Source organism: Cebidichthys violaceus, unplaced genomic scaffold (genome assembly GCF_023349555.1).
Source record: "Cebidichthys violaceus isolate CVI_PGR_0920_01 unplaced genomic scaffold, fCebVio1.0.p SCAF_9, whole genome shotgun sequence".
Lineage (NCBI taxonomy): Eukaryota > Metazoa > Chordata > Actinopteri > Perciformes > Stichaeidae > Cebidichthys > Cebidichthys violaceus.
In genome coordinates, this window is record NW_027176975.1 from 11,793,827 (window position 1) to 11,820,459 (window position 26,633).

Genomic DNA, 26,633 nt, shown 5'->3' on the forward strand with positions numbered 1-26,633 from the left:
TGATACACCCACAAACAATAAATAGATGATCAAAGTGTGATAAAATCTCTGATGGCTGACAAACTCGCCTTACTGTGTATATCATCATATTGTTTAGTCCATCCATGTCCTTGGTTTCTAAGAGCATCCTCCATCTTCAGAGGACTGGCAGTTTGTTAAAGGTGAAATGACTGACGGGCACATTTTTAATCAGTGCCATCGACTGGCCTGAGGATTTGGTGCGCACTTGGGGTTTATCTCTCAACTTGGCTGGATAAAATGAGTGCAAAGTCATTAAAGAGTTGAGACGAGAGAAAAAACAGCAACAGAGGATGAAAACACCCTGTCAGCCCGACCCCTACATCGTGGATCCTATGAAGTGAGAGTGAGGGAGGTAGAGAGATGCTGGGGAGAGTAGGAGCTACACCGAGCAGTTGATACTAACAGCTGGCAGCCTCCCCCTTAAAAAAAAAAAGAAGCGTCTGGCTCTAGTCTGGCAGCCAGGAGAGGCAAGCGAGGGACAAGCAGGGATGAAAGGAGGAGTGTGAGAGATGGAGTCAGTGATGAAAGGTGGGTGGTTGATGGTAGATGAGTGGATACGGAATGGGATGGGGGGATTAACCAGCTTGCAAGGAGAAACTTCTGTTCATTGCCTCTGACACAAGCAGTCACATGAGAGACAGAGGAGGAGATGGGAAACAGAGAAATAGAGACAGAGAGCAATGCATAGGGAAGGAGGAGAGAGGAAAGGGGGAGGCAGCCACATTGCACATCTTCAGGCTGTGAATAATTTAGAGGAGCACTGGGAGACGAGACGAAGATGAACACAAAACACTGGCAGCGTTTGACCTAGAGCTGCAGCTACATCAGTGCACATCACAGAGCGGAGAGCTCTCTCTCGCTCTCCTCTTCCTCCCTCCGTCTTTCTCTCTTTTGCTCTTCATCTGCCTCCCTCTGTGTCAGGGAGGAAACAGCTGTACGCTATTCTTGTTTCGCCTCACATTGTATGAAACTCAACAGAATGGTTGACAACTTCGTTTCACAAGGATCTCTCTTTCTCCCTCCCTACTATGGGCACGTCACAAGAGTCTGAAAGCAGCGCGCACAACAGATGCGTCTACTATACATCTCTATCTACCAGACTGTATGGGGCAGTAGGGGCCGATACATGTCTGTGACCCCTCACATACACAGGGCTAATGAAACTGATACTCATGTGAAAAAGAACATTTTCACAGAACGAAACCATCAACTTCAAAGAATTCAAACTTGATTCTAGCCTCCATCATGACCAACATTTTCTTTAATATTAATATTGGTTTTGGACTGTTGGTTGGCCAAAGAATGCAATTTGAAGACGGGATGGGTATTTGTCTGACAATTTACTATCAGAAACAATAATCAATCGATTTTTCAGTATAATGAAAATAATAATGAGTTGCTGTTGTACTGATGTATTTGGCAACTAATACCTTTTGAAGAGTATTTATTACCAAAATAGTCCATTGTATTTTAAAAGCTGTGACACAAAACTACTTACAAGATCTAAATTATTCACTTTATTAAACCTATTCTAAATTAATATATAATGAGAGTATGATTTATGACATTTTTAGTGAAATATATCTTGCAGAATGCCCACATCAACCCAGTCTGCTTTGATAAGACCTGATGCAGTGTAAGTGAGGGACAGTGTTGAATGTGAGCAACCAGGCAGTGGGAAGTGTGGACAGCAGCAGTAAATAACAGCTGCCCTGTGATTAGGCACAGAAGAGGTTAAACAGAGCTCGTTCACGCCGCCTTTGTCAAGGTGCAATGAATCATCTAACCTGCTGAAGTGTGTGTCTGTGTCTGTGTGTGCTTGTGTGTGTGCTTGTGTGAGAGAGAGTGATGAAAGGACCTCTGGGCATGTGGTGGGAGTGACAGTTGGGTGGACAGAGGGCGGTCTGATCAACCCAGAGGGGAGGGGCCATTTATTACTGTAATTAAGGAACCGTGGAAGTAGAGGAGCAGAGATTTTAAATGCACAAAGAGTAAATCTTTTAATTTGGTAAGAATGATAGCATGAGGTAAGTGGATAAATAGTAAAAACATGAGGACTAGGGATGGCAAACAAAACATGAGGTAACTTGGTTCCCTCTCTTTATTTTCTCGCCCGCTCCCTCCCTCCCTCCCTCCAACACCCTCTCCTTCCCTCTCCTTCCCTCTCCCACTGTCTCCTGCTCGGACTGCGTGGCTGATATTAATGGGACGTCCCTTGTTTGTAAATGTGCCAAGTTGTGTGCACCGCTGCGGGCTGTCTATTATAGCAGGCCTCTGGGGCAGCCTTTCCATATGGCGTCACATATGGCACTCAGCAGCATCAATTAATGTTGTTATAATACTGATTTTTATGAGCTAGGGTTTCACTCCTTTCCTCTCTTCTCTATCCCTCCAAACCCTCCCCTTTTTTCACCCACTGTCACCAGTTCTTTGATTCTTCAAACTGCCTCTCTTCGATTCCTCAAACCTACGACAACCTGGCTTCTGAACAGTAGAGGATCCGGGAGGTTTTCCGTGCCAAATTTTGAAAGCTCCTACCAGCTCTACTGAACGTCGCTCAAAGACTGTGAACATGACTTTGTTCCCGCTACACTGCAGAAGAAGGGTAATACTACTACCAATGTGTCAGAAACGTTGCATCTTCTCTGAAGCTGAGAGACTTCAATCAATGATATATGAAAGAATATGAGAGGGATAAAGACAGCAATTATACAGACTGAAAACTATGTTAGGTGATATTACATATCTGCAACCAAACACTGCTTTTACAGCAACAATTGTAGTTTTGGTCACATTAGGCCAGCATCAGGGCCTATTAGTGTGTTAAATTAGGCCTGTATTTATGCACAAAGCAATAGGCAGACGGATGTAAGAACAGAATCTGAGGGGCCTTTTTGTTCCCTGGTGCCTTTGGTTGTGGATCTGACAGGAAGGGAACAAGAGCGTAGCAAAAAGCCCCGCTTAAAAAGCTCCCAGCCACACCAGTCTTGTCAGCGACGCCACAATTAGAGACTAGATAACTGGCGCTTCCCAGCGAGACACATCTCACCACCACTCCTCAATGGAACTCTTTCGTTTGAGGAACACACTCAAAGCTGGGTTTTAAAACGTTTCGGATGGCTAATCACTCTCAGGATGAAAGGCCCAGGCGTGTTCGTTTGTCTCAGCGTGGGGAGCTTCCCTTGCCGTTTCTCTGTCTCTGATTCTGATTGTTTTTGTTCCTTTCTTTTTCAGCATGCAGGCGAGGCAGGCGAGCTGGCAGGCAGCGCTGTTTGAAGGTGCAGTCAGACCCGAGTGCAGGCCTGATGCTTTGTAGTGATATTTCCAGCAGCACAATCTCATTACTTTTTGACGTGGGGGATGCGTGCAGGGGTGGATTGTCATTTCACGCTGTCAAAAGTTCCGTGAGGGAACGGAGACGGGAATGGAACTTCAATGACCTGCGTGCCTCTGCCTCGTCAAGACTGAATATATTATACCAAATAACATAGATAAAATCCAATGAACCAGATCCTTTAAGATGCTTGTAAACTTAATGTCCATTCCCCAGGGGTGTTGAGGGAATCTCACTCCTTATCTGGACTCTTTGTAATTGGATCTATTTCACAGCCTCCTAAACCTGTCACTATACATGCCCTGAACCTAATTAACCTACACCCAGCACTGCACATACAGGCAGGCAGTGCATGTTCATATGTAGCTAAGACAAACACATCTTTGTGTTGAGAGGAAAAGTCCTGAGGGCATCGTTCCACACCTCTTAAAGATGGGGAGAGCTTCTGGACGTTTTCACATGGGACAATCATTGGCAGCCCCCCCCCCCTTTTAAAAAAACTGGGGGAGGTATCCCTCGGAGTTGATTTCACACAGAGTTCTTTCAATACAGAGAAAAACTTTGCTCTGTTTAAGAAGCTGCCAGGCATTGATTGAAGCGCCTGGTTACTATGCGAACCCCAGCCTGTTGCTGGGGTGACTGTCCCAAAGTGCTTCCTGGGTAATTTTCGAGGTCACTGGTTTGTGCACGCCTATGTGGTGCAGATGGGCCCACCCTCATTCAGGGCCCAGCAGGAACTCTTTCATTAGACCCAGTGAATGGCCTCATTCATCCCCTTCACCTCAATTGGTCATGCTGGGTCTCCGCAGAGAGCCCAGGACAAACTTTTCTCTCTCTCCACTCCCTAATCTGCCACGCACCACCCACCTTAGTCATGCTTCACTTTTGTTCAGTAGCATGTGGTAGCTGAACCTTCAGGCCTCATCTTTGGGTGCAGATTACCTTAGACCGCCCACATGTAATGGGTGGAACGTAACAGACTACTGACATGCTGTCTTCGTTTATCTTGAAGAATGTTAAATAAAAACATTCTGTGACACATTATTTACTAATAGATCATTACTTTATCATGTCTGGGAAAACAAAATCTAATTATTTGAATCTGGGAACATCAATCTAGCACATGCCCATGAAAATAATAATTCAAATTCAGAGATAATATTTTGCACAGATCTTTGAGTTATTAGTGCATTAATGCCCTGTTGGATATTGCTATTTCTATTGCAGTGTTGCACTAAAGACCTGAAGGTCTTCCAGCAGAAGTCAGAGCCATTTCATCCGGAAGTTTCCTTTCTATCCACTGAGTCGCTCCTGTAACTGCAGTGCTTAGCCATGCTTGTAGGTCCTCTACTCCCTGCCTCTTTTTGGCCCTCAAGTGAGTTTCAGGTCTGGCCTAGTGAGAAGTGACTAATTGTCTTGAGTTGTTAGTGTGCCTTGAATGAGATCCACTGCAGTCTGCGACAGGGTGCACAATAATCTTGTTTCTCCCTCCCTCCCTCCTCCCCTCTCCCTCTCCCTCTTCCTCGTTCTTGCAGCAGATTTACCCCTTCTGCTTCTCAAGCTACTGAGCTGTAAAATTGAGTGGACGGCAGGCAGGATAAAGAATGAGACCTGGCATCGTGGACGCACTAACCTTGAGGAGGGCCACTGCTGCTGGCTGCACCTAAAGAGATGGAGACAGAACGTCAGCCATATTGGACTGAAGAAGGTTAATAAAATGAGGAGTGAGGAAAGACCAAAGGTGGAGAGAAAGGTGGAAACCCTTGCTGAAGAAACAGTATGACAGCTTGGTAAATCAAATCTATATCAGGATGCACATGCACACTACAAATAGATGACGGGGTGTTAACCACAGAAAGAGAAAAAGGAGTAAGTATTAGCGATCATTTAAAGTGACTCTGTCACTCTTCTTAAATTCCTCGTTCTTTCTCACCACCATCTTTACTTTATAATACACTACATAATGTCTTGCACCATTAATCCCTCAGCGACTGCAGTGCACATGTACAGCCGCTGCAGTGTACCTCTCAACCTTTGCAATTTGACAAAACATACTGAACACTTTAAATGTCTGAAAAAGTGAGCACATCTTTTGAGAACAGTGTTTCATTAAAATGACCCCGGAGCATGTTTCCTAGTAGTTCTAAAAAAACTATCCTTCATAATGAAATCAACTTGTATAGCCACCCATGGAAAGAATCCAAGCAATGAATTACTATGAATCACAAATACACTAGCAGTTTAGATGTGAACAAATGGAGACCCAGTCCCTTACAGCTGATATTAGAGCTCTGAGCTGCTTTCTCTGCCTGAGATTAAGCAGGTCTGTACTCTCTGAGGCGGACAGTGCCCCCCCCCCCCCCCCAGTGTGCCGCACTATCATTTGCAGGAAAATTACTTCAGTAATGAAGAATTCAGGCCCATAAATCCTCATGGCCTCACCTTCCTTTGCCTCCCAAGTCTCGCTGAACAGCTAGTAAAAATCCCCTTTAAAAAATTCATAGCGCAATTTTGCTCAAATCCCTCCCAGCAAGCACAATTATGGAACTTTCATCTCAATTGATTTATGTCCTGGGCTGAGAGAGGAGGGGTGAAAGGGGGGGGGGGGGGGGGGGGGGGGACGGACAAAACAAGTGGTAAATCACTGCTTTTAAAAGGGAAGGCGTTAGGCCAGTTGTCACTTTCACTGCATGTGTTTTGTAGTGCATGAGATAGAGAGGTGCCTGGATGGGGCGGGGGATCTGAAGGGTTTGAAAGCAGGATTGTAATGGCAAAAAGGAGGGCGAGGGGAGGGAGATTGGAATGAAAGGAGTGGTATTCCACTTGATTAATAACACTAATCAAATTATACAGTGTTCCACTGTGCCCTGAAATCTGGGGCCATAATGTCCTCTAATGGCGTGGTTCACGGAGCTAAACTTCGGAGGGAAAACATGGTGCTGACTGCTGCATGCCTTAATGAAGGCAGTAAAACATCCATTTCCAGAAGCCATGAAATGAAAGGCAAGATTGTAGATGTGCTCTCTCACCGCAAAAAAATAAAATGGAAGGCTGTTAACACAAAAGACAGTGTCAGAGAGAAGAAGGAGAGACAGACAGAAAGATGCAAGACCTTAAGAAGAGAAATGAGGAGGAAATAGTACAAGTGAAGAGATTTAAAGGGCAACAACACCAAGAGTAAGGGGATATGAGAAGAAAAGAGATGATGAAGTGTGGATAGAAATACAGATTGGTAGATGCCCTCAGTGCATTATTTCCAAAGAAGGCATGAAGACAATCTGTGTCTGCTGATTATGGATGAGCCAGGCTGCTTTACTATGTCTGTTATACTTAGTGCTGCTGACAGAAGCCACAATTCATCACTATTTAGTTGCTGATGCACCTAACAGCAGCATCCTCCCCCTCATCTATCTCAATGCCACTCTATTAGGGTATTCCCTCTGTCCATCCAGGCATGCATTCAGTTGATCCATCTATCCATCCGTATTTCCATTTGTCTGTCCAGCCATGTGGGCATTCGACTCTCCACCTGTCTGTCCACCTATCAATTCAACCAATCTTGGGTCAATAAAATTCTGCTCCAAGATCTGATACATACAACAATATTGCTTTGACCTCAGCTGTCAGCTAGTTGCTGTAGGTAAGAGGTTAGCTTGTTATTTCTAGGCATTTCGCCAAAAGACAGTATGACTTCTGTCGGCAGTGGCACACTATGACTGACATCAAAATCTAACCACAACAAGTAAAGATCAGTATGGCTCTAGTCACAAGTGTAGTGCTGTAGAAAAAAAAACGTAAACTATGTGAAACTTCAGACACCTAAATGCATACAAACGCATTATGGTTTACATTTAATCTACTAAATTGCACATGCTACAAACAATCAAGTCAGTCGTTGCATCTTGAATAAAGCAAGTGCTGTTCATTGTCCTTGGGGCAAAATTTCATCTGGAGAGCAAGGGGGGGGGGAAACAACAAAGCTGAGAAAACACAGATTGCTATTGTTATTATTATCATAATTATAGTTGTGCTTATCGTGCAAGCAGCCTCAATCAGGATGAAATACAGTTTCATTTGATGAAGCTTCCTGTTTTGACTGGCTTGAGTTTTAGAACCACACACTTGGCTGGCGTGCCAAAAACTCAATCAGGCGCAATTACATAGCCATCAGATAGAAATGTAATTGATTTGAAAGCTGACATGAGATATAACTACATTACAGTGGAAGCACAGTGGGGAGACTCCTTGGGGACAGGGCCTACGGGGAGCTCATTACCGCCAAGCTTTGAATTATTGAGCGCTGAGGCAGTGACATTGAGGAGAAGAGGCGAGCGATTGGCTGCTACGACTCGCCAAGTGTTTATCTCAACTTACAACAGCCTAAGTCGTCTGAAGGAGTGATCTGACCATGCATGAATATTGCACTGGGAGAAGTTGTAATGGTTCATAATTGAAAGGGTTCAGGCCAAGGTAGCGTCTGTGGGTGCACATCATACCTGCTATTTCTATATCTAGTATCTGTAATGAGTTCAACTAAGGCTTCCACGGCAATGACAATACCTTTCCCTCGGGTCACATATTTAGCACTTAGCTTAACATGTAGTTTGTGGATCATCAGCCTATGGGTCATTTCTGACTGTTGAGAGGATACAGATATAAGTCACTGCAGAAGGGCCTCACCGTCTCTCAAGAAAGTGGTGGCTGCCTACCTCTGGGAGAGCCATGCCCCCTAGGCTTCTGCCACTGATCTCAATCTGTATCTCTCATTCTTTCACTGTTCTCTCCTTCCTCACACAGCCTTCCTATGAGCTTTCTCACAAAAATGAGATCTCAATTAATTCAAGAGAAATGAGGACGAGGGAGGAGGATCCAGGAGCCCAGAGAGACAGAGAACAAGCAAGATAGGGGAGCCTAACAGAGCTGCTTGTCGATCTGCGGCCTGCAAACTGCAAACAGAGCACGGGGTGACTGTGCATGTGCTTTTGCCAAGTCAAATCCTTTGTGCAGTTCAAACATGGCTGATGAACAAACGCTCGTCATTATAGAGGTATGGTATATGCTGAGTAAATATACTGTTTGGAGAAAAGTTGACAAAAATAGAATAGCAAAGCCTGAAAGAGATGAAGACAGGGCAGACATGATTAAAGACATGATGACACGCAATTCCCTGCATGTTGTTTATTACACGGATGCTGGGAGAGTCTCACAGGTTGACCTTTTATTAGAGCTCAGTGATTCTAGCTCGGTGACAGATGCTGTCAATGTCAAATTACAGTTCCAAGTATCCCTTTACAATAAACTACATGTCAGAGGCAATGAACAAACTGTGGTGTGAGAAAAGCTGCATGTATTTGAGTCAGTTTATGAATGTGACCTATGACCTATGAACAAGGACCTCATGCGAGACCACCGTCATCAATCTTGAGTAAGCCCAGTCACCCTGCTTATTGCTATATATTAATGTGCTACCACACAGCTCAGCTAATTTTCTCATAGCCTTGCAGAAAACCAGCTGTTAGCAGGGGCTGCCGCTAGGTTTGAGGTCACTAGCGCACACACACATCCACACACACACACGCAGACATTCTACACACACACAAAATATGTGATATGAGGTGGCACACTGCAGTACTCCCAGCAGCTACATATGCTAAGTAGGTTAAAAACAAATTGACACTGCACCCACTTTTTCCATCTGGATTGTTGCTCAAAGTACACAACTGTTTTATGTGTGTGTCACTGAGAAGTATAAAAACAAATAACAACAAATGACCCATGTTTACCGGAAGACAACTTGTAAGCTGCGAGGTGTTATCTCCAGTGCCTGGTGTTATAAAAGTAACCACCCCTATGACAGAGCGTAAATCTCACAGTATTCTGAGATATTTTTTATGTTCAATGTTGACTGCAGTGCATATATTACAATGTTTTATCAGTCTCAGCTCTAGGACAAGGCTAGTAAAATAGGCGAGTCAGATAGTTCCAGATTTTCATATGATAAATACCTTGCATGTAAGGAGCCGGGGGGGGATTGTGGCAAATGTGTTTCCAAGAAAATCAGTCTGCCACTAGTACTTAGAGTGATTGAATAGCCTGTAAACAGAAGCAGCAGACTTGCTTGACGCTCTCTGGGAGACACTAATATAGTTGTGCTTCCAGGAGCTGAAGGGAAGGAAGAAGGTGGGGCGCTGAAGTTCATGAACTAAACAGTAAAATTACCCTGTCTCTGCACTTGGTCTGGTCTCTGAACTGAAACTGCAGAGTAAAAGCACAAGACTGCTGAGTGAAGTACGTCAAGTCAGTCATAAGACACCCTTGGTCAATGGCTGATAGTGTTCCTCGCATTAGCCCAAATCAGAATTAGATCTATCTTTAACAATCTCATTTAAAAAAAGCCATATGATGACACTTTGCCTCATTTAAGCTTTCCACCTTCTCCATTGCAAACCTCTGATGAGAATAAATTCTCCTTTGTTCATGGTGCTTGTAAAAGGACCTTTCTGATAGCAGGCCAGCATCTTTCCTAACTCAAAAATTCATCACAGTCAGAGATCATTATTTCCAGATCTATGTCCAATCAAGAAAGTGTGGAGACTGCACAAAGCCTTGTTCATGTAGCAGTTCTAATTAGAGTTGATATGAGCATGAAAATGATTTAAGCACATAATTTAGCACTTTAGTTGAAGGCATGTCTGTGTATTCACCACACATCAGCTGATATTGACACTGTATATTGAGCCTAAGGATATTACACTAATAACATAAAAAGAAGAGTTTGAGGCGGACATAGTCGTGGAGCTTTTCACTGCTATGTAAGCGACTAATTATGTAGGTTATTTGGTGAAACATGTATCCTGTGTCTTCCAAAGTCCTGACAGCAAAAGGAGAGACAACACAACCAACATGGGTCAAAGACATGTTTTAAAAGTTGTTCCACTTCCTTGATGTCAGTGCTTTGGTGAATAATTAATATTTTTTCAACACGGTGTCAATTTCCATAGAAGTGTAACAGGAAGAGGAGAGGCTGTGACAATTCAAACTGCAGCTACAGCAGTTTCGTTGGTGGTGAGCCGTTGTGAAAATGTGAGCAAAACCACAACCTATGTGCCTATTGTGCAAGCATGTAAAACCACAACGGGTTCTGTGAGTTGCTAAAAGAGAAGTTTATCTATATCTCAGGTTGAGCCACAACCCAACACAAACTGAAGCTAAGTCCTGTGAAATAAACACATCACTTTAGCTTTCTAGCTTCTGACACTGGCACTTATGGAACTTGATAAATAAGTTACAGATGGCACATTTACAGGAATGTTTTATTAATGTTCACTGTCCTCACCAAATAAACCAATACAAAAATAAGTGAAGAAAGATATTAAATGCAGATGCTTCCATAGAGGGCATGAGCGGGTCAACTGAATACTTTAAAAAATATATAAATTATATGCTACGGCCTTCACACAATAGTCACCAGATCTCAACCCAACTGAACACTTTGTCAGAAAACAATGGCACTGTTCTGAAGTCTTGTGGTGGCATGAAGCCTTGCTAAAACACAAAATACATAATCTGAAACAATAGACATGTACATTATGTGTCTGACAATAAAACGCTTAATACACACTTCAATGCCCAGACACCTGCCCAACATCTCTTCTGACCCAAACATGAAACCATGACAAGAAATACTACGCAACCATTTGGTTTTGTTTGTCCTCCCGGGGCCGTCTTGGCTCTCAGAAACCCTACCCTGGCATTCGCCCTAATCCCCTGAGAATGGGCCAGTAGCATACAGCTAAAGCACCAGGTGATATTTGTAACAGACCTCCATAGAAGTCTCCAAACGTGGTCCTGGTGACGCTGCCAATTTGACAGCCCTTCTCCTGTTCTGCACTTGGCCTCAAGGGTAGCCCTTGTATCAGCTTACATCTAGCAGTTTACCTCTGAATAACAAGAGCTGCATCAACCTCAACTGATTCAATTGAGCAGAATTGCACACAGTTCATTGGTTTTTGGCTGGCGCTGGCGGAGTAGATGACAGCGATGTGTGGAGCCAGAGAGTATCAGTTGACCCAGACTAATTATTCATAAGGCCTTGTTGTGATGGCTGCTGCTCTGGTAAGGTCAGACAGGAGCAGCTGAGGGGAAAACAAAAACATTTCCTTCTAAAACGGAGTCGACACCACTAGGTATCTGCGGGAAACTATGAAAGGAAATGTGATGCCGAAAAAGGAAAAAAAACAATATCACTAAGAGTGCTGAGCTCTCTCCTTGGACCACTGTAAGTGGATAGCAGCGTGACAGCTACACATTCCCAACTGGAGGTTGTATTTGATGCAATGGAGGATACGATATGAGAAGGGCACTCATGCATGGCTGAAAGGAGAATGGTGCAGCTCCTTAACTAATAGTACACCCTCTGTCCTCACAACCACAGTCAGGCTGTCCCTTGAAATTTGTAATTACAGTAATTGTGATTTCGACAAATGGGCCTCCACTATGCTCTTCAACGGTGGAAATACAGGTTGCGTTATTCATGAGGAGTCTACTAAAAGCATCCGTCGACAACGCTTTAATTTGCCAGCTCTTGGGTAGAGGACATTTAAAATGTCCATATGTCTGCAAAAATATTCAGAAAATTACTTTTTAGATGAGTCTCTGACGGAGGCATAAACTCAATGACTCCTGCGAGGAAAACTGAGAGAACGTTGACCTGAAAGCACAGATCAACTGCTTTCTGACCTCAATTTACAGTCAAAATGAACCACAGAAATGTGTACAAACAAGTACACACACACACACACGCACACAAGACCCACTTATAAGCAAGCACAGTAGTGTGGCAATTAGTGGCAAGAGAGGAAGAATGCTGGATCAGTTACAGTTATTGAATGTTAATTACAGCGCTTTACGGCGTTGAGGAGATAACGAGTTAGCGCCTGGTGACAGCAGCGACACGTCCTTTAACGAGAGCTGTGGAAATTTATGAAACTTGAGATCAGGGACAATGAGGCGTTACTGGCTTGTCAGACGCTCTCCTGCTCACCCTTCCTTTGTCCTAATGAAGGCAGACACTTGTTTCTTTCTCTTCTCTGCTCGTTCCAGCGCTGTTAGCCTGAAATGATTATAGTTTATGGAGGAAAGGTAAAAAATCAGCTGATTGGGATCGTGTCCTTGTCCACCTTATCATCCCACATCACCAATGCCATTCAGCATATGCTATAGCTATAGGCTAGAAAAAAATTAAGCAGAAAACATGTGGACGCATAAAGGCCAAAGATAAACATGGGGTCATATTACAGATAATTCCCTGTCTGGTGCAGGGAACATAGCTGGTAGCCAGACAAATGTGAGTGACCATTAATTCCTGTCTATCTAAATAGCGAGGGATCAAGAGCTTGGTGAAATCCGACGGGTTAATATGGTCATGTTGTGAAGCCTGGTTTGGAATTTAGGTTAATGGAATCATTGATAGGGCTCAGCTCTAATGCCAGCAACGCTTAAGAAAATCCATGCCGCATGATTTAGACAAATCCTGGGACATTCTTCAAAGTTTCCCCCACTGACCCTGGCAAGAGTTTTTGAAACAGACACACAGACAAGTCTGAGGATTTCTCTGAGTCTACACTGCCTCTGCTAACCAGAATCCCCCAGGCTGTATCAACAGCCTAAATGGTATTTATAGAATATTACATCAGTTACACAGGGGCAAACGTGGGCCCCAATGGAAATATTAGGCATAATAAACACATAGAGGGAGCCCTGTTTTCTTTTTTCCCTTGTAAATTACTCTGAAATATGTGAGCAAGAATGTACAGTAAACTATGGGATTCTTGAGCTTGTAGCTCATGTCTAGACTAGAACCTGGCAAAACAAGTTCACTATGCTTAGCTTTAAAGTGTTTTGTATCTGCATCAAAGTATCTTGACTTGTGCCGCGATAAGAATGTTTGTGAGAATAAAAATGGACTCCTAATTACCGCAGTAAAGCTGCAGACCTGCTACCAATACTTGTGGTGGGGAAACAGTCATTTATGTGGGCTGCAGCCTCCATGAAGAGAGCAAGGGAAGCTCTTTTAAAACCACAGAAGACGAGGCGCCTAGGATGGTGTTCAGATGTCAATAAAAACAGGTGTTAACCAGCTTAGCTAAGATGTTAAGAGCTTGGATAATCCTAGCCTGGATCCAAGAGGGATCCGGCTCTGGAATACTAATGCTGAGGAAGCACCGTTAAAGCGCACAGAGTTAGGAGGTTGCGTTTGAGAGGTAGTACTGCTGCTACAGGCTGTGAAAAGCTCATTTGCATCTGCTGGCAATTACCAAAGATTGAAAAATAAAGGACGTTCACGTATGGAGAGCACCTTGTTGTGAGGGGAAAAAAAGAAAGGAACGTTTTACTTTGAGTAGTTTTCTGTGATATCATATATGTATGATTGAAATGATTCATCCTAATATAAGTAACATTTCATTTAAGTTACATTCTAAATGGGTTTATCATTCAGCCACTTACTGCTTATGACAATCAAGAATTCAGTTTTGTCTAAACTTGTCGTCATCTGTTTTTTCATTTGTCTCTACCATGAAAAATGTACATTATATAGCTTTGTTTCTAAATGTTTATTACTTTTTGCCAGCAGTTTCACACCTGCAGCTTCCGTCCAATCAATGCCACATAGGCGGGAAAAGTGATAGCAGCAGATTTTGCCAAGGAAACCAGTGCCACCTTCAGGCAAGGAAAGTGATAGGAAAAACTGGAAAACGTATGCCACCTGTGAGCAAAGATTTAGCTTGTTGTATATATAAACCTGCAAAATGTCAGAGTTTATATCAAATTCTATAAATGTGTCCACACACATGCACAGGTAAGTGGGTGTAGCAATGCTATGACAACGACTGAACAACGTAGATGTGGAGAATCTGCAGCCTGCGAAACATGAATTGACTGAGTTCAAGCCAGTTCCACGAGGCGCTTCAGACATAATTAATCTGTTTTTGACAACAACAGGACTTTCTTGAAAAGTTCTCTAAAACTGGTTAATAATTTCAAAGAATTGCAGCTCTTAACACTACGCTGTCAGCATCCAGGAAAGTGTCTTTGTTATAATGTTTGACACTGAGGGGTAGAAAGATAGATCAAAGTACTGAACTAGTGAATGTGCTCACTTTCTGCTGAACTTATCTGCACACAAACAGATAGCACCTAAAGCAAATGTGCAATCACACCTAAAACACAAAAAAGAGCAACTTCACATGGTAGAATGTGCCCCCCAGAAGAATCAGCCACAAACACGGTCTCACCTTGCAAACAGAACTCCTCCACAGTGAGCAAACACACTCCATTTCTACCTGAAACCACTCCCATGTGAAAAGCCCGACAAAATAAAAATAAATCGATGCAACTCAAATCAACTCATCACCTGTTTCACTTAATCGACTTTGAGTGTACCACTTCGCATGCTGCATACATTCATAGACTCTCTAACATGCCACCCCATAATCAAATCAGCATCTGGTGTCAGGGTGGCTTGCGGTTCGGGGTGTTCTCGTTTGTAAACACCACCTGCCGGTTCTCACTCTGCTTCACTCACTGGGTGACATTAGCACAAGCGTGAAATGTGATTTTGCGTTGAGCAAACCTCTGCACCGAGCACATGTGAGCCTGCCCACCTGGAAAGCAGGCATAAATAATCTACGGTCACCTAAGTCAGAGGGAGTCGTCATGCATAAGACACTAGCCAGACAGCGGCAGCAACACAGTCCTGCAGGATATTCCTCCTGGCTGATGTAAGGGGTATCATTTTATTATGTTAAGTCTGTGTCATTTCCTAACTCTTTAGTTCCTTGTATTTTTTTCCTTTTCTGTTTCTCTCTGGCTGTTTGTTTGTTTTGATTATGTCTGATTATTCTGTGACTCTTCCCTCTTCTATCTTTCAACACCATGGTTTGTATTGTCTTACACTTGTATTGTAACTGTTTTTTTGCACAATAACAATAATAATTCAGTGTGCTTCCTGTCATTCTCAAGCACCCAAGTAAACTATTATGCTGGTGACAAATTATATAGAGAGATGTAACACAAGCTTCTATAACATAATAAAAACACTAGTCACTAGAGAACACTAGAGAAACAAAATACAACAAAAAATAAAAAGGCTTTTGTTTTTCATTTTGGGCAACTGTATGATGGAAAGAAGGGCAACACTTATTGATGCACAAAATATGCCTGAATGTGTCCTGCTGTCTCCCTTAAAACTACGATGGACCCACATTCTTGCAGTTCCCCATTCTGACTGAATTACTTGGTCTGCCACAAAGCTGTGACAAGACCCCTGTTAATCACACACAATAAGCTATTGATGCAAAGCCATAAAGCGCTGCACAATCCAAGAAGATCAATCATAAGCCAATTTATGCTCGTTGGTCAGGTTTGGTTAATACAACGGCGCTTAACTCCTTCGACATGATCACATATAATGCAATCAGATTTCCATTGACAGAGTACCCAAGCTATGATTCGATTTCCCTGTGGGGGGAAAAATACACATTGATATTCACTGCTCAGCACACACCGGCTTGACAGACGGGAAACTTACGTAGTGTATGCGCTCTGTAACATGGAAAACCAGACACATCACCTTTACATTGCCAGCGTCTTGCCTTTTGATGAATGTCAACAAAGCAGTTAGTAGAGAGGAAATGAGAAAAAGAGAGAGAGGACAGGAGAGGAGAGAGGAGAGAGGGGGGGGAGAACACAATTATAAAAGCTTCATTTCTTCAGAGAACCATAAAGTCTCGTCCCAGAAGGGCAGCTGAGCACAAATCAATTTCTTTCAGTCGATTACAAGCACTGAGGTTCTAACCTTCATTTGTGAGTCTAATACTCCAACAGTTATGTAGAACACATACCAATTAAGCAATTCTGCCGGAATAAGAGGGCCGTGAACTGACGCGATTATGGAGGCCGGGCCCCTGGGGAGGTCGGGTTATCTGCTCAGGAGCAGGGAAGACGATGGGAGCAGGGCAGGAAAGGATGGGGGAGAAAGATGGTGAAGGGAGAGGAGACATGGAAGCCAAGGAAAAAAGTAATTTATTAAGTCTAATACTCTGTGAAATGTTCCCATGGTAATAAGGCGGGGAGATTGCGTTAATATCAGGGAGCCATGCAGAAAAGGTCACTCGATATCTGCACCGCCCACCGGGGTCGCGCTGATGGGAGCTGCTCCAACACATCTGATAATGCTCTCAGCGTCGCCGCTATGCGCCAGAGGTCGAGAGGATGGGAGCTTGGGAAAAGATGCCATTTGTGGAAATTGCACTGATGTACCGCTGTGCTCTGACACAATTCTCACTGCTGGCTTTTTATGTGCAGACGGCTGTACGACGAGTGAATGGAATAAGCATGATGACACCCAGTCAAAGATGATCTGATATAAATGTATAGCTCTGAGGCGCATTATGCTTTCCACTAAGTTTTGATTTTGCCATCATTCATCTCCACATTGACATGAATTTACAGGAATGGCAGGCAGCATCCTCCTTTTTTTTTTTTTTTTTTTTTCAGATTTTCAATATCTGTTTGCACACGGGCTCATGAAAAGAAACACATTAGAGGCACTCTCCATCTTTCTATTGTCGCAAACTAAATCTGATGCCATTTTGCTCTTGATTTAAAGAGCATGGAGGCATTTCTGCAGATATGTGAAGATCAACACATTGTCATTCACTGCTGAGGCACCTTAACCACCGCCCTCCCTGCCAGAAGATTTATGGTAATTGATAGCATGTGATAGGATGCAGCCCATAAACCCATGTGAGGTATGTGTTTCTATGGTAACCCTTCCCTCTACTCACTAGCCCTATGCACCTTGGTGTTTTACTTTTTTTCCCTGCATCGTAGGCGCTGTCTATTTGGATGCCAGTGGTAGGAATGAGATGCAGATTTGTGGCAAAGCAGAGACACAGATGTTTCCACATTGCCTTTTAATCTCCTATTCCCTCAGCGGCTGGCAAGAAACACTCCCCTTTAGAATGGTAATTGGACGAGATGAATAATAAACAAAACAAAAACAGACCGATGTTTATAAGGAGCATTTTAACACTTCGGAATGATCATACTTTATTGTTATTATTAGCACAGAGACAAAAGCAAGTGCTGCTTCCTCTGGGAATAGTGAAGGTCTGAGCTTTAACTTGTCTAATCAGTAGAAAACCTATCAGGGTCTCGTAGAGAACGACAATGCTTGCTCATTAAGGCAGAGTAGTTAACAGTCTATCACTGATTTTCTCCCTGCTCCCCAAAGTCTGCACTTACAGCACACCAGCCATTTGAGAATTCACTATAGCATTCGTATGATTTTATGTTTCTTCATCCACATCTTCTCCTTTTTCTAATTGTCTGGCTTCCATATGTACACCATATGCGCATAAAACCAAACTGCAGCTTGGTAGATTCATTGCTTGTAAATTTAAGATAATGATTTCATTAAGTACTGCCTGGCCCGATGTCATATGGCAAACACTTTTCCTCTGTCTCCCAGCTAGCCAAACATCAGCCTCCATATCAGTAGGTGCTCCGTGTGTTTCTTGACAGCACTGAGATAAATGTGGATATTTTGACACTGTGTGATATCAGAAAACCGGCTATTTGCATGAGAAACCTGTCCCTCTTTCTCCCCGGAGAGCTTTATTACAGGAGGATATTTCAAACGCTATCAAATGTGCCAAACATTTACTTTGATAACTCCATCAGATGGCTCCCTGGGTTTAATGGTAGCAATCTGAGAGTGTTGAGGCACACGCCTAAAGCACAGACAATAATGGCGGGGAGAAATACGAGGAAGGGATGAATAAAATCTCTTTAAAAAGTTCATAAATAATGCACCTTGCGCACTAGAGAGTTGTTCCTATTTAACTATGCATGCCTCTTCCTGGTTTCTGTGCTGGCAGAGACACAAACACAGCATGTATTGTGGGTCAACATGACAGCACAGGCGGAGGACAACCTAAGGCTCCATCAATCCTCTCAGCCTTGGCCTCCCACCCACATGGAGCAACCCCTCCCCACTGCTAATCTCCAGCCACAGGATGACTGCACCACCTACTGTATTTCTCGCTGTGCTGAAAAACATAATGAAAAAAGGGAAATCTGGAGAATGACCGTGTACTTGCCACAATGAGTGACAAGATTTGACAAAATGGGAGAAAACAAAGTGCAGGACTAATTATCCAATTAATGTGCAATTAAGCCCATGCGGCCTAATGGTCTGTGTTGGATTTGGTAATAGCTCTGCCAGACTGCGGAGCCTATTAAACTCACGGTAGGCTGTGGAGCAGACTCAAACACTGTCTCAGTGAATGGGCCCCGTAGTCGGATGTTACAATTACAGCAGCTGTCTAAGTCAATTTAAAAAAAAAAAATTATGCACATCATATTTTGGGTTGAGGCATGATGACTACAGATCTAAGAATAAAAAAAAAGAAAAAAAAACAACCCCCCCTGAAAGAAATTCAACAAAGCATTTCATTAAGAGTTTCATTATCTGCAATAGCAGAGTTTGCTAATAAATGCTAATTATATTCAAGCTAATATTTAATCACACACAATTTCTCTAGTCAACTCAGTTTGATGAAATACTAATTCTAATGTACGCATTCACAGCGCAGTTTATGAACTTCAGCACTGGCAAAACGAGAGAGGAAACGTGGATGATATCTAAATATACTTTTTCAACTATGAGCATTATTAGCTTTGACAAATTTCCTACCCTAATGAGATCCTCTTGGAGGGATATTTTGGGGCAATCAATAATGCACATAGAATAATTAGAAGCATGAATATTTATCATGTTGTGTTTCTGTTTAGTATAGGATGTGGTGAGTGTAGACAAACCTATTGACTGAGCAGTATAAACCCACTAGAACATATATCATATTGTCAGATACACATTTAGATTCACTTAAGGTATTCCTTTATAACTCTGTTACAATTCAGTTTAAATTGAGATGCAATGTATGTTTAAACTAGTAATTACACATAAAGGATAAAACTTGCACATCACAGTAGTAGAACAGCACAGCCCAAGTGTATTTGTATGTGTGAATATATGTCATGATCTTGGTTTTGGTTTAGTTTGTTTCCTGTTTTATTTTGAAGTTCCCTGCCTCTTGTCTCCTGTGTTTGTTTCACATCCTGTCTTTGTGGTCTTCCCTACTTTTTTTCTGTGTAGCAGTTGTGTTTGTCATGTCTCATCCTGTTCCCTAGTTAAGTTTCTTTATTTTTGTCATTTCAGTATTTTTATGTTGGGTTACTCACCTCTCCTCTCATTTCAGATCACTTCACTTCCTGCCTTTGTATGTTTTCCCACCATTGTAATTGTCTGCCCCGCCCCTGATTGAATCCACCTGTGTCTAATCACGTACACCTCCCCAGTGTATTTAAACCCGGTGTTCCCTTGTCTCTGTGTCGGTTTGTCTGCTCTGTTTACATCCCTTGTGTCTGATTTACCTGATCCTGTTTTGTGTTCTTTTACCCGTTCTGGTTTATTAGGTTTTCAGTTACTATTATTGTACTCACCAAGTTTTGTTTTGTTTGTTAAAATCCCTGTTTATTCTTCTGCTCCCTGTGTCTATCTGAAGTTGGGCCCATCCATAGTTGTCATTTTGACCCACCGTGACAATATAAATATAAATTGTGAATATCTCAAAAGTCATTTAGTGTGATAAGAAAAAAGATCTGTCTGTTGGGGGGCAACAGGGTGGTCCACTTGATACACAGGTCAAACATATTTGCAACAATATGTAGGTGGCTTTATTGTCATTCTGCAATCCAAATCATGAAATTACTTCAGTAGGAGTTACAGATACTGGCTATCAGCTTGGCCACCACTCAAGTGAAATAAAGACCAGCAGGGAAAGTACATGGTACGACAAGGGAGAACTTTCTTTGCACTTGAACAACTAACACAAAAAGTAAATATTGCTATAACACACAATCTAAAAATAAAATGTAAACAAACATGGGTGTAATGTGTAGCCAAACCAAGATAAGACTCTTGTATAAGAGAAATGTTAACCAATATCACTAAGCTGATTATGAGCCTTCACAATTTGTTCTCACTACGTTGGGACAACTGTGCAAACACACTGAGGTCTCTCAGGGTTCAGTGCAATCTACCCTTTAGTTCACTTTTGTCTCTCTTTGGCTAGTCCTCTGGGACCCAGCAGGCCAGGCTGTGACTCGGCACGAGCCATTAGGTAGAGCTACCTCTTCGGCCCGGGAAAGCCAATGTCAACAGGACGGAGTAGAGGTGGGAAGACAATCAGGGTTGGGATGGGATTTAATCCATGTTCAGAGCCAGTGTAATGGAGTGTCTATGTCTGGCTGAGCGATGGATTGCGAGGCAGAGGCCTCTGACTGCAGCCATTTGGAGTTCATCTCGACATTGTTCGCTTCAAATCCAGACACAAAATGGCAGTCATTTCTCTCTCTCTCTCTCTCTCTCGCTCTCGCTCTCTTCCCATGTATGTAAACAATCAGACACACTTTGTCTGGCCATGTTTCATTGATTTCTTGTCTCGCTGCCTCTAATCAGCCTTTCACTGGTTTAATTATCTGTAACTTGCGGTATTTGGCCTGCTTGGATTACACTCCCATAGGTCACGTCAGCCTCCTGCAAGGCCTTCTGATCTTTGTGTTGCATTTAATCAAACATCAAATACAGAGAGCGAACTTTTACCCAAAATGTACAGCAAATTCACTACTTGTAGCTGCCAAATTGGCGGTGGTGCATTTAAGTGCACTGAAAGCAGAAACCTGATGCGTAAAAAGAGGTGAAAGACTTCTGAACCAATTCTGACGGATAGATTTCTGATAATAACGTTCCCTGAGGTTTAAAAGGAGCTGCTTTGCATAACTGTGCTGTGCTGAAGCAGGGCTAGACCAATAACGGTGACTGGGTCACAAAATGCCCCGCAAAAGCCAGCAGCTTGTGTAAGTTATCAGGCTGTTTTAAATACCTCTCTCAATGTGAATCCAATTAGAGGCAGCCTTTGTTTGTTCAGACAAAAGCAGCTATGTTCAAGGCCTGTCTCTCTCTGATTTTAATCAATTCTCTAGGGGAAGTGTGTGTCGGAGATACAGATCAGGACTTGCCATACGTCAGTGAAAGATGTGTGTGTGTGTGCGTCTGTGTGTGTCTGTTGGGCGCTTGTGCAAAGGCTTGTTTGTGAGAATGTCAGAATAACTGAGTGATACAAACTGTCAAAGAATGAGAAAGCATAAAAGCTTTTTATAACAGCGTTCATCTCCAATTCCCCACCAAATTCCTTAACTTTTAAATTCCTCAAAAGCTAAAGTTCCTTCTAGTTTTTACTGCAACTTGGTGTTCTAGTTAGGAGTCAAACACAGAAGCAAAGTTTGCAGCAGACAACATTTATATTATATAGTTATGGTGGATCATATTGTCATTATAAGTCCAACGTCTGTTTCTCATACCTAGAAAGGTTAGTGTGTTACTCGACTACTTGACAGATGTTCTCATATGCTGCAGCATTAGTGTAGCAGGGGACAATGCACCTGTTACATGTGGGAACTTTTTCAGCTAGCAAGTTTGACGATGATGGCCGTCTTCACATCGACACTCACTGAAAGAATTTAACTACGTAGCAGTAAAATAACAAAGTTGGAGGGTTGGACTTCTTTCTTTCCATTCCCTCTCAAAGAAATAATTTGAAAGAAAGGAGAACTCCCCCAACCCCCTTCAACCACGTTCATCTTCTGTTGTTGTTGTTCCAAGGGGCTGTGTCAACCCTAATGAATTCCAAAATGTTAAGATTTGCATTTCAATTTGGTAACCTCCCTCTCAAAGGCGATAAAGTCCCCTGCTCCAACCCCGTCTCTAAATCACATTAAGCATACAGCTATCTTTTGTAAAGCTCTGCAACAATGTCACTGTGGTTCTGCCTCTTTATCATTATGCCTGCTGCTTTTTGTCGGCCTGTTTACAAGCTAAATAAATAGCTACACAAAACATCTGGAGCCACAAAAGAGACCTTAAGTGGGGCTCTTAAAAAGAACCGCCAGGGCAGACTCTGGGCTGCTTTAACCCTTCTTTAACCGCCGGAACTTCAGAGAAAACACCGCCTTCATTTGAAATGCGTTTCTTTGGCTTTGTTTACAATTAGTGCATGTAAGAGAATTGAAGCTTAAGCAGAACAAATGTTTTTTTTTCGCCCCTTATTTTGCATGTCTCGTGCTTTAACAAAAAAGTAAATCACATCCCGGCTGTATACTAACAGATTGTTAGTGATGAAAAACTGTCCAAGGACAGTTGTGCGTGTCTTTACATTTACTGCACTCCATCTGGCACAGTGGAATCTTCACATAAGATTAACAGTGTATGATGAGTGTCCATAAAAACTTCTGCTATATTCTGTGTTGTCTACTCTGAAATTTATGCAAATTGCTGGCTAGTTATTTGCCTCTATTTGACACTTCCATTTTTCATACTCTCCTAAACTGACTTTGCTTTATATATCTCAGCTGTAAGGTTGAATCTCAGGACTCAATGTCAACTAAAAAGGTGCAGTCAGCAGAGTGCAGAGCTCAGCCAGGTGTGTCTGCAAAGACTAATGCTGTAATGTTTGATAATCTTGCTAAAAACTAAATTAAACTCTCCAAGCTGTCGGCCCACTTAGCAGCGGCTGAGTTGCGGCGAGGTACAGAAGTGTGTGTGTACTGGTAGTTCCATTAGCTGCTACCAGCTAACTAAACACACCGCCCAAAACAAAAGAATAAATGTGAGCCAACTGTTTTCCCCGACTGTGTCTCTGGCCGCAGCGCAGCAGTGTGTGTGTAGGGGTAGTTCGGTTAGCTATTAACCAAATGCACCGTCCTTTCCAAAAGCTTTTAGCCAAACACCCCGTTTTGGACCCACTGTGTCTCTGGGCGCAGATTAGCACTTGGGGGTCTGCAATTCACCCTGCTGTGCTGTCACTAACGGCCCCTACTGGCCAGGGTCCAGTTAAGAGTAGTGAGGAGACGGCAGGAAGTTCATGGCAGTTTAAAACATGCAGTAAAAGGATTTAGAAAACATGAGTAACCGCAACTAAGAGAGGTCATTGAGCACCCAAAATATTATGAGGGTTGTTGCAGCAGAATGGGAGATTAGCCCCGTATAGACACACACACACACACACACACACACACACACACACACACACACACACACACAGAAGCGATCGCATGATTATCCTGGTGGAGATGATAATAAAAAGTGAACTCAGCTATTCATCTCTTTACTCAGTAGTGCAGGTCATCGATTTGGTGACTTTTCCAAGAGACACTGGTCCTGACTACGTACAGTTTGTGCATTGAAATTGAACACTGACGGCATCTGTGAACTTAATGGTGCGTGGCCCAGTCAGCCTCCTCATAGTGGAGGTCAAGCACACTTTATGAGGTCACTGGCCGTAGATTTTACAACCTACATTTTCTATGACAGCGGCCGTTACTTTGTGCATTCAGACAGGGAGGCTGTTTTTGCAGTTTGGTCGGACTGTGACCTGGAAATCTCTCTTAAGAAAGGAAGCGGCAGAAAGGAATATGGGTTGTGTAAACACGCCGTCAGCTCCAAGGGCACACAGCACAATAACTTATGGAATGTCTCGCATCTCCATCTACACAGCAGGATAAGTCATGTTGAGAGGAGGTGCTGGTGCAATTTGTTATGGGTGTACTGCTTGCGTAAGCTGTGCTTCACATGGAAGATTCAGCACAGCAGTCGGGCAGTAAACCAGCAGAGATGGAGTAACAAAAACACGTCATCCAGTAGACGGAGCAGTGTTGTTGGTCATGATTCAGTGCTTTCTCTGAAGGAATGATTTGAATCTCTGAATTAGGACAACAAAGGCAATCTGTAGTAGATTATTATAAAGCACTGCTGTTAATGTCTGCCCCCTTTTTTTTGCTGCTCAGCATTAAATGAGTGGGCAGCAGAAAACAAGAAGTACAGAAAAGTTAAACCCTGCTACAAAAGCTGCCGTTTAATAAGCTGTTTGTGTAGGAGTGTGAGATGTTTTTTGAACCTGACCCTTTATGCCTCGTTTTTACATCTCTGAGATGCAGCAATCTGATGTGAGAACAACTTCCAGTCACTTTCACTTAGCTTTTGTGCTGAAAGCAACATGGAATAGATTCTTAACAGAAAATAAGAATGCGATAACCCTTTAACAAGCCTTTCAGAATATGGAAGAATATATACGTACAAGGACAATGAGATCTTTCTCGTTCCAGTTTATTACATCATCTTCAATAAGATGACACTTTATCTCAGGCTCCCGATCAGACACAAATTGAAGGAGAAAAACACAATAAAGCACAGACCAGACTGCAGATAGTAAATCTCTCTGCATGAGGCAGACACATCATCTTTCATGCCCAAAACAAAAGGTCAAAGTCTAAGGCAACCCACGTTTAGAACCAACAGCTAAACGCCTCACTTCCCCAACCCATCTGAGAGAATTACAGTGGTTGTTAAGTGTGCATAATGAATGCCATAAAACTGGCCTATAAAGCAGGCATTTGGCCAGCCCCTGGCAGTGAGTGGGAGCAGGTCTAAGCACAGATCTGACTCTGCACACCCTCGCATCCAGAATGATTGCTGATGGGTTTTTTGCGAGGAGGGGAGAGGCGGGGCAGCTTCCACATCATTAATGAGCGCTAATATTTCAAAGGAGGACGCAGGGCCCGAGCACTGACCGTTATATTAAAAATCAAACGGTGTGACCTTGTTAAGATGGATGCCTGGTTGCTCTGGCCCCTTGGTGCAGCTGAGCTGCACACGGCACACCGCATTAAAGGTGGCTCTTTGCTTTTTAAAGCATCAGCTGCGGCCGCAGATATACGGGGGTGCACAGGGAGCATTACGAGTGGCATTTAATTAAAGAAAAGTAAGCTGTGGGATTTTATAGACTGGCCGGGGATTGCTGGATCTGGTAAGTAAGTGGAAATGAAGGATGCTTGAAAGGCGGCAACGCAGTGATAACTTAACCTTCCTATCATTGTAAAAGTCAGGGCGAGGACACTTTAAGCCCTGCATACTGCAGAGAATGTTATCACATTCAGCTTCTTTCAGCTTGAAATGAGCTTGTGGTATAATAAAGTGGATCCCATAATGCATACATAAAATTTGATTATGTGCTCATTGCTGACAAAATCATAATATTTATCAAATAGTTGATGATAACAAAGGAAATTAATGTTGCTAATCTGTGAAAAAAATATATTAAACAAGACAAACCAATGGGGAAGGATTGAAAACCTGATCCACCTTAACAGAGCCTAGCTCCTTTCAGCCGGTGCTGGTCCAGGTCAGACTAGTGATTTATAGGCTGGTAATTAGCCCCAGATGACAATGATGAATGCGCTACACTAACACCTTTGTAGGCTGGCTTGTTAGGTAACATCTGAGAAGCCTGACAAAGCTATCATTTTACAGAAACCTCTTAATTACCCTGGCACAATTATGAATGGACCACAAACAGACACCCAGCTGTCTTGAAGCATTGCAGTGGGAGGAGATGTGGATAGGAGGGAAGGAGGGAAGGATACAAATGAAAGCATTGGCTGACAGCGCCTGGTGCAGATGTGTTGTGAGACAAAAGCAGCAAGACAAATAGCTCAAGGACATTTTTTGTTCCTGCGCTCCCTGGTAGTCAAAGCTGGTATGTTTCTCAGGGATAATCAAATTTGGGTTGGGTCAAAAGGTGGAAGATATAGTAGAGGAAAGAAGGGTGGAACAACAAGGCTCAAAATAAATGTTAGAAAAATAAATGTTAGAAAGAGGAAAATAACTACTCCCACAGTTACAGTTACTCTACAGGTACTACCTGAGGCCATGACTCCAAGTTATGCAATCTTTAAGAATTTGGAGGACAAGTGAAATTTTTAATTTATTTACTCCATTCTTAGGCAACCCAGTAGCTTCCAAATCAATGGGCAGTATTTGTAAGCTTACACAAACTGGACACAACATAGAGCACTGCAATTATTAACAGATTTGTCACCGCTTTAGAATTAAATGAGATGAGGTAGTTCACCAATAAGTAATTCCTGTTGGAATATATATATAGAGAGAGAGAGAGAGAGAGAGAGAGAGAGAGAGAGAGAGAGAGAGAGAGAGAGAGAGAGAGAGAGAGAGAGAGAGAGAGAGAGAGAGAGAGAGAGAGAGAGAGAGAGAGAGAGAGAGAGTTTGGTTCCCAGACAGTGTTTTATCTTGAAGCTA

General features: G+C 42.8%; 1 protein-coding gene across 2 annotated transcripts in view; it reads right to left on the reverse strand.

The window, feature by feature from the left end:
• fbrsl1 (fibrosin-like 1) overlaps positions 1-26,633 on the reverse strand; it is a 261,462-nt gene that overhangs the window by 96,645 nt on the left and 138,184 nt on the right. The window contains exon 6 of one of the 2 annotated variants that reach the window (XM_068703415.1): positions 4,989-5,018. The exons of the other annotated variant lie outside the window; for it this stretch is intronic. Coding sequence (XP_068559516.1) covers positions 4,989-5,018 — 30 coding nt within the window. The remainder of the gene's footprint in view (positions 1-4,988; positions 5,019-26,633) is intronic. 2 annotated transcript variants of the gene reach the window in all.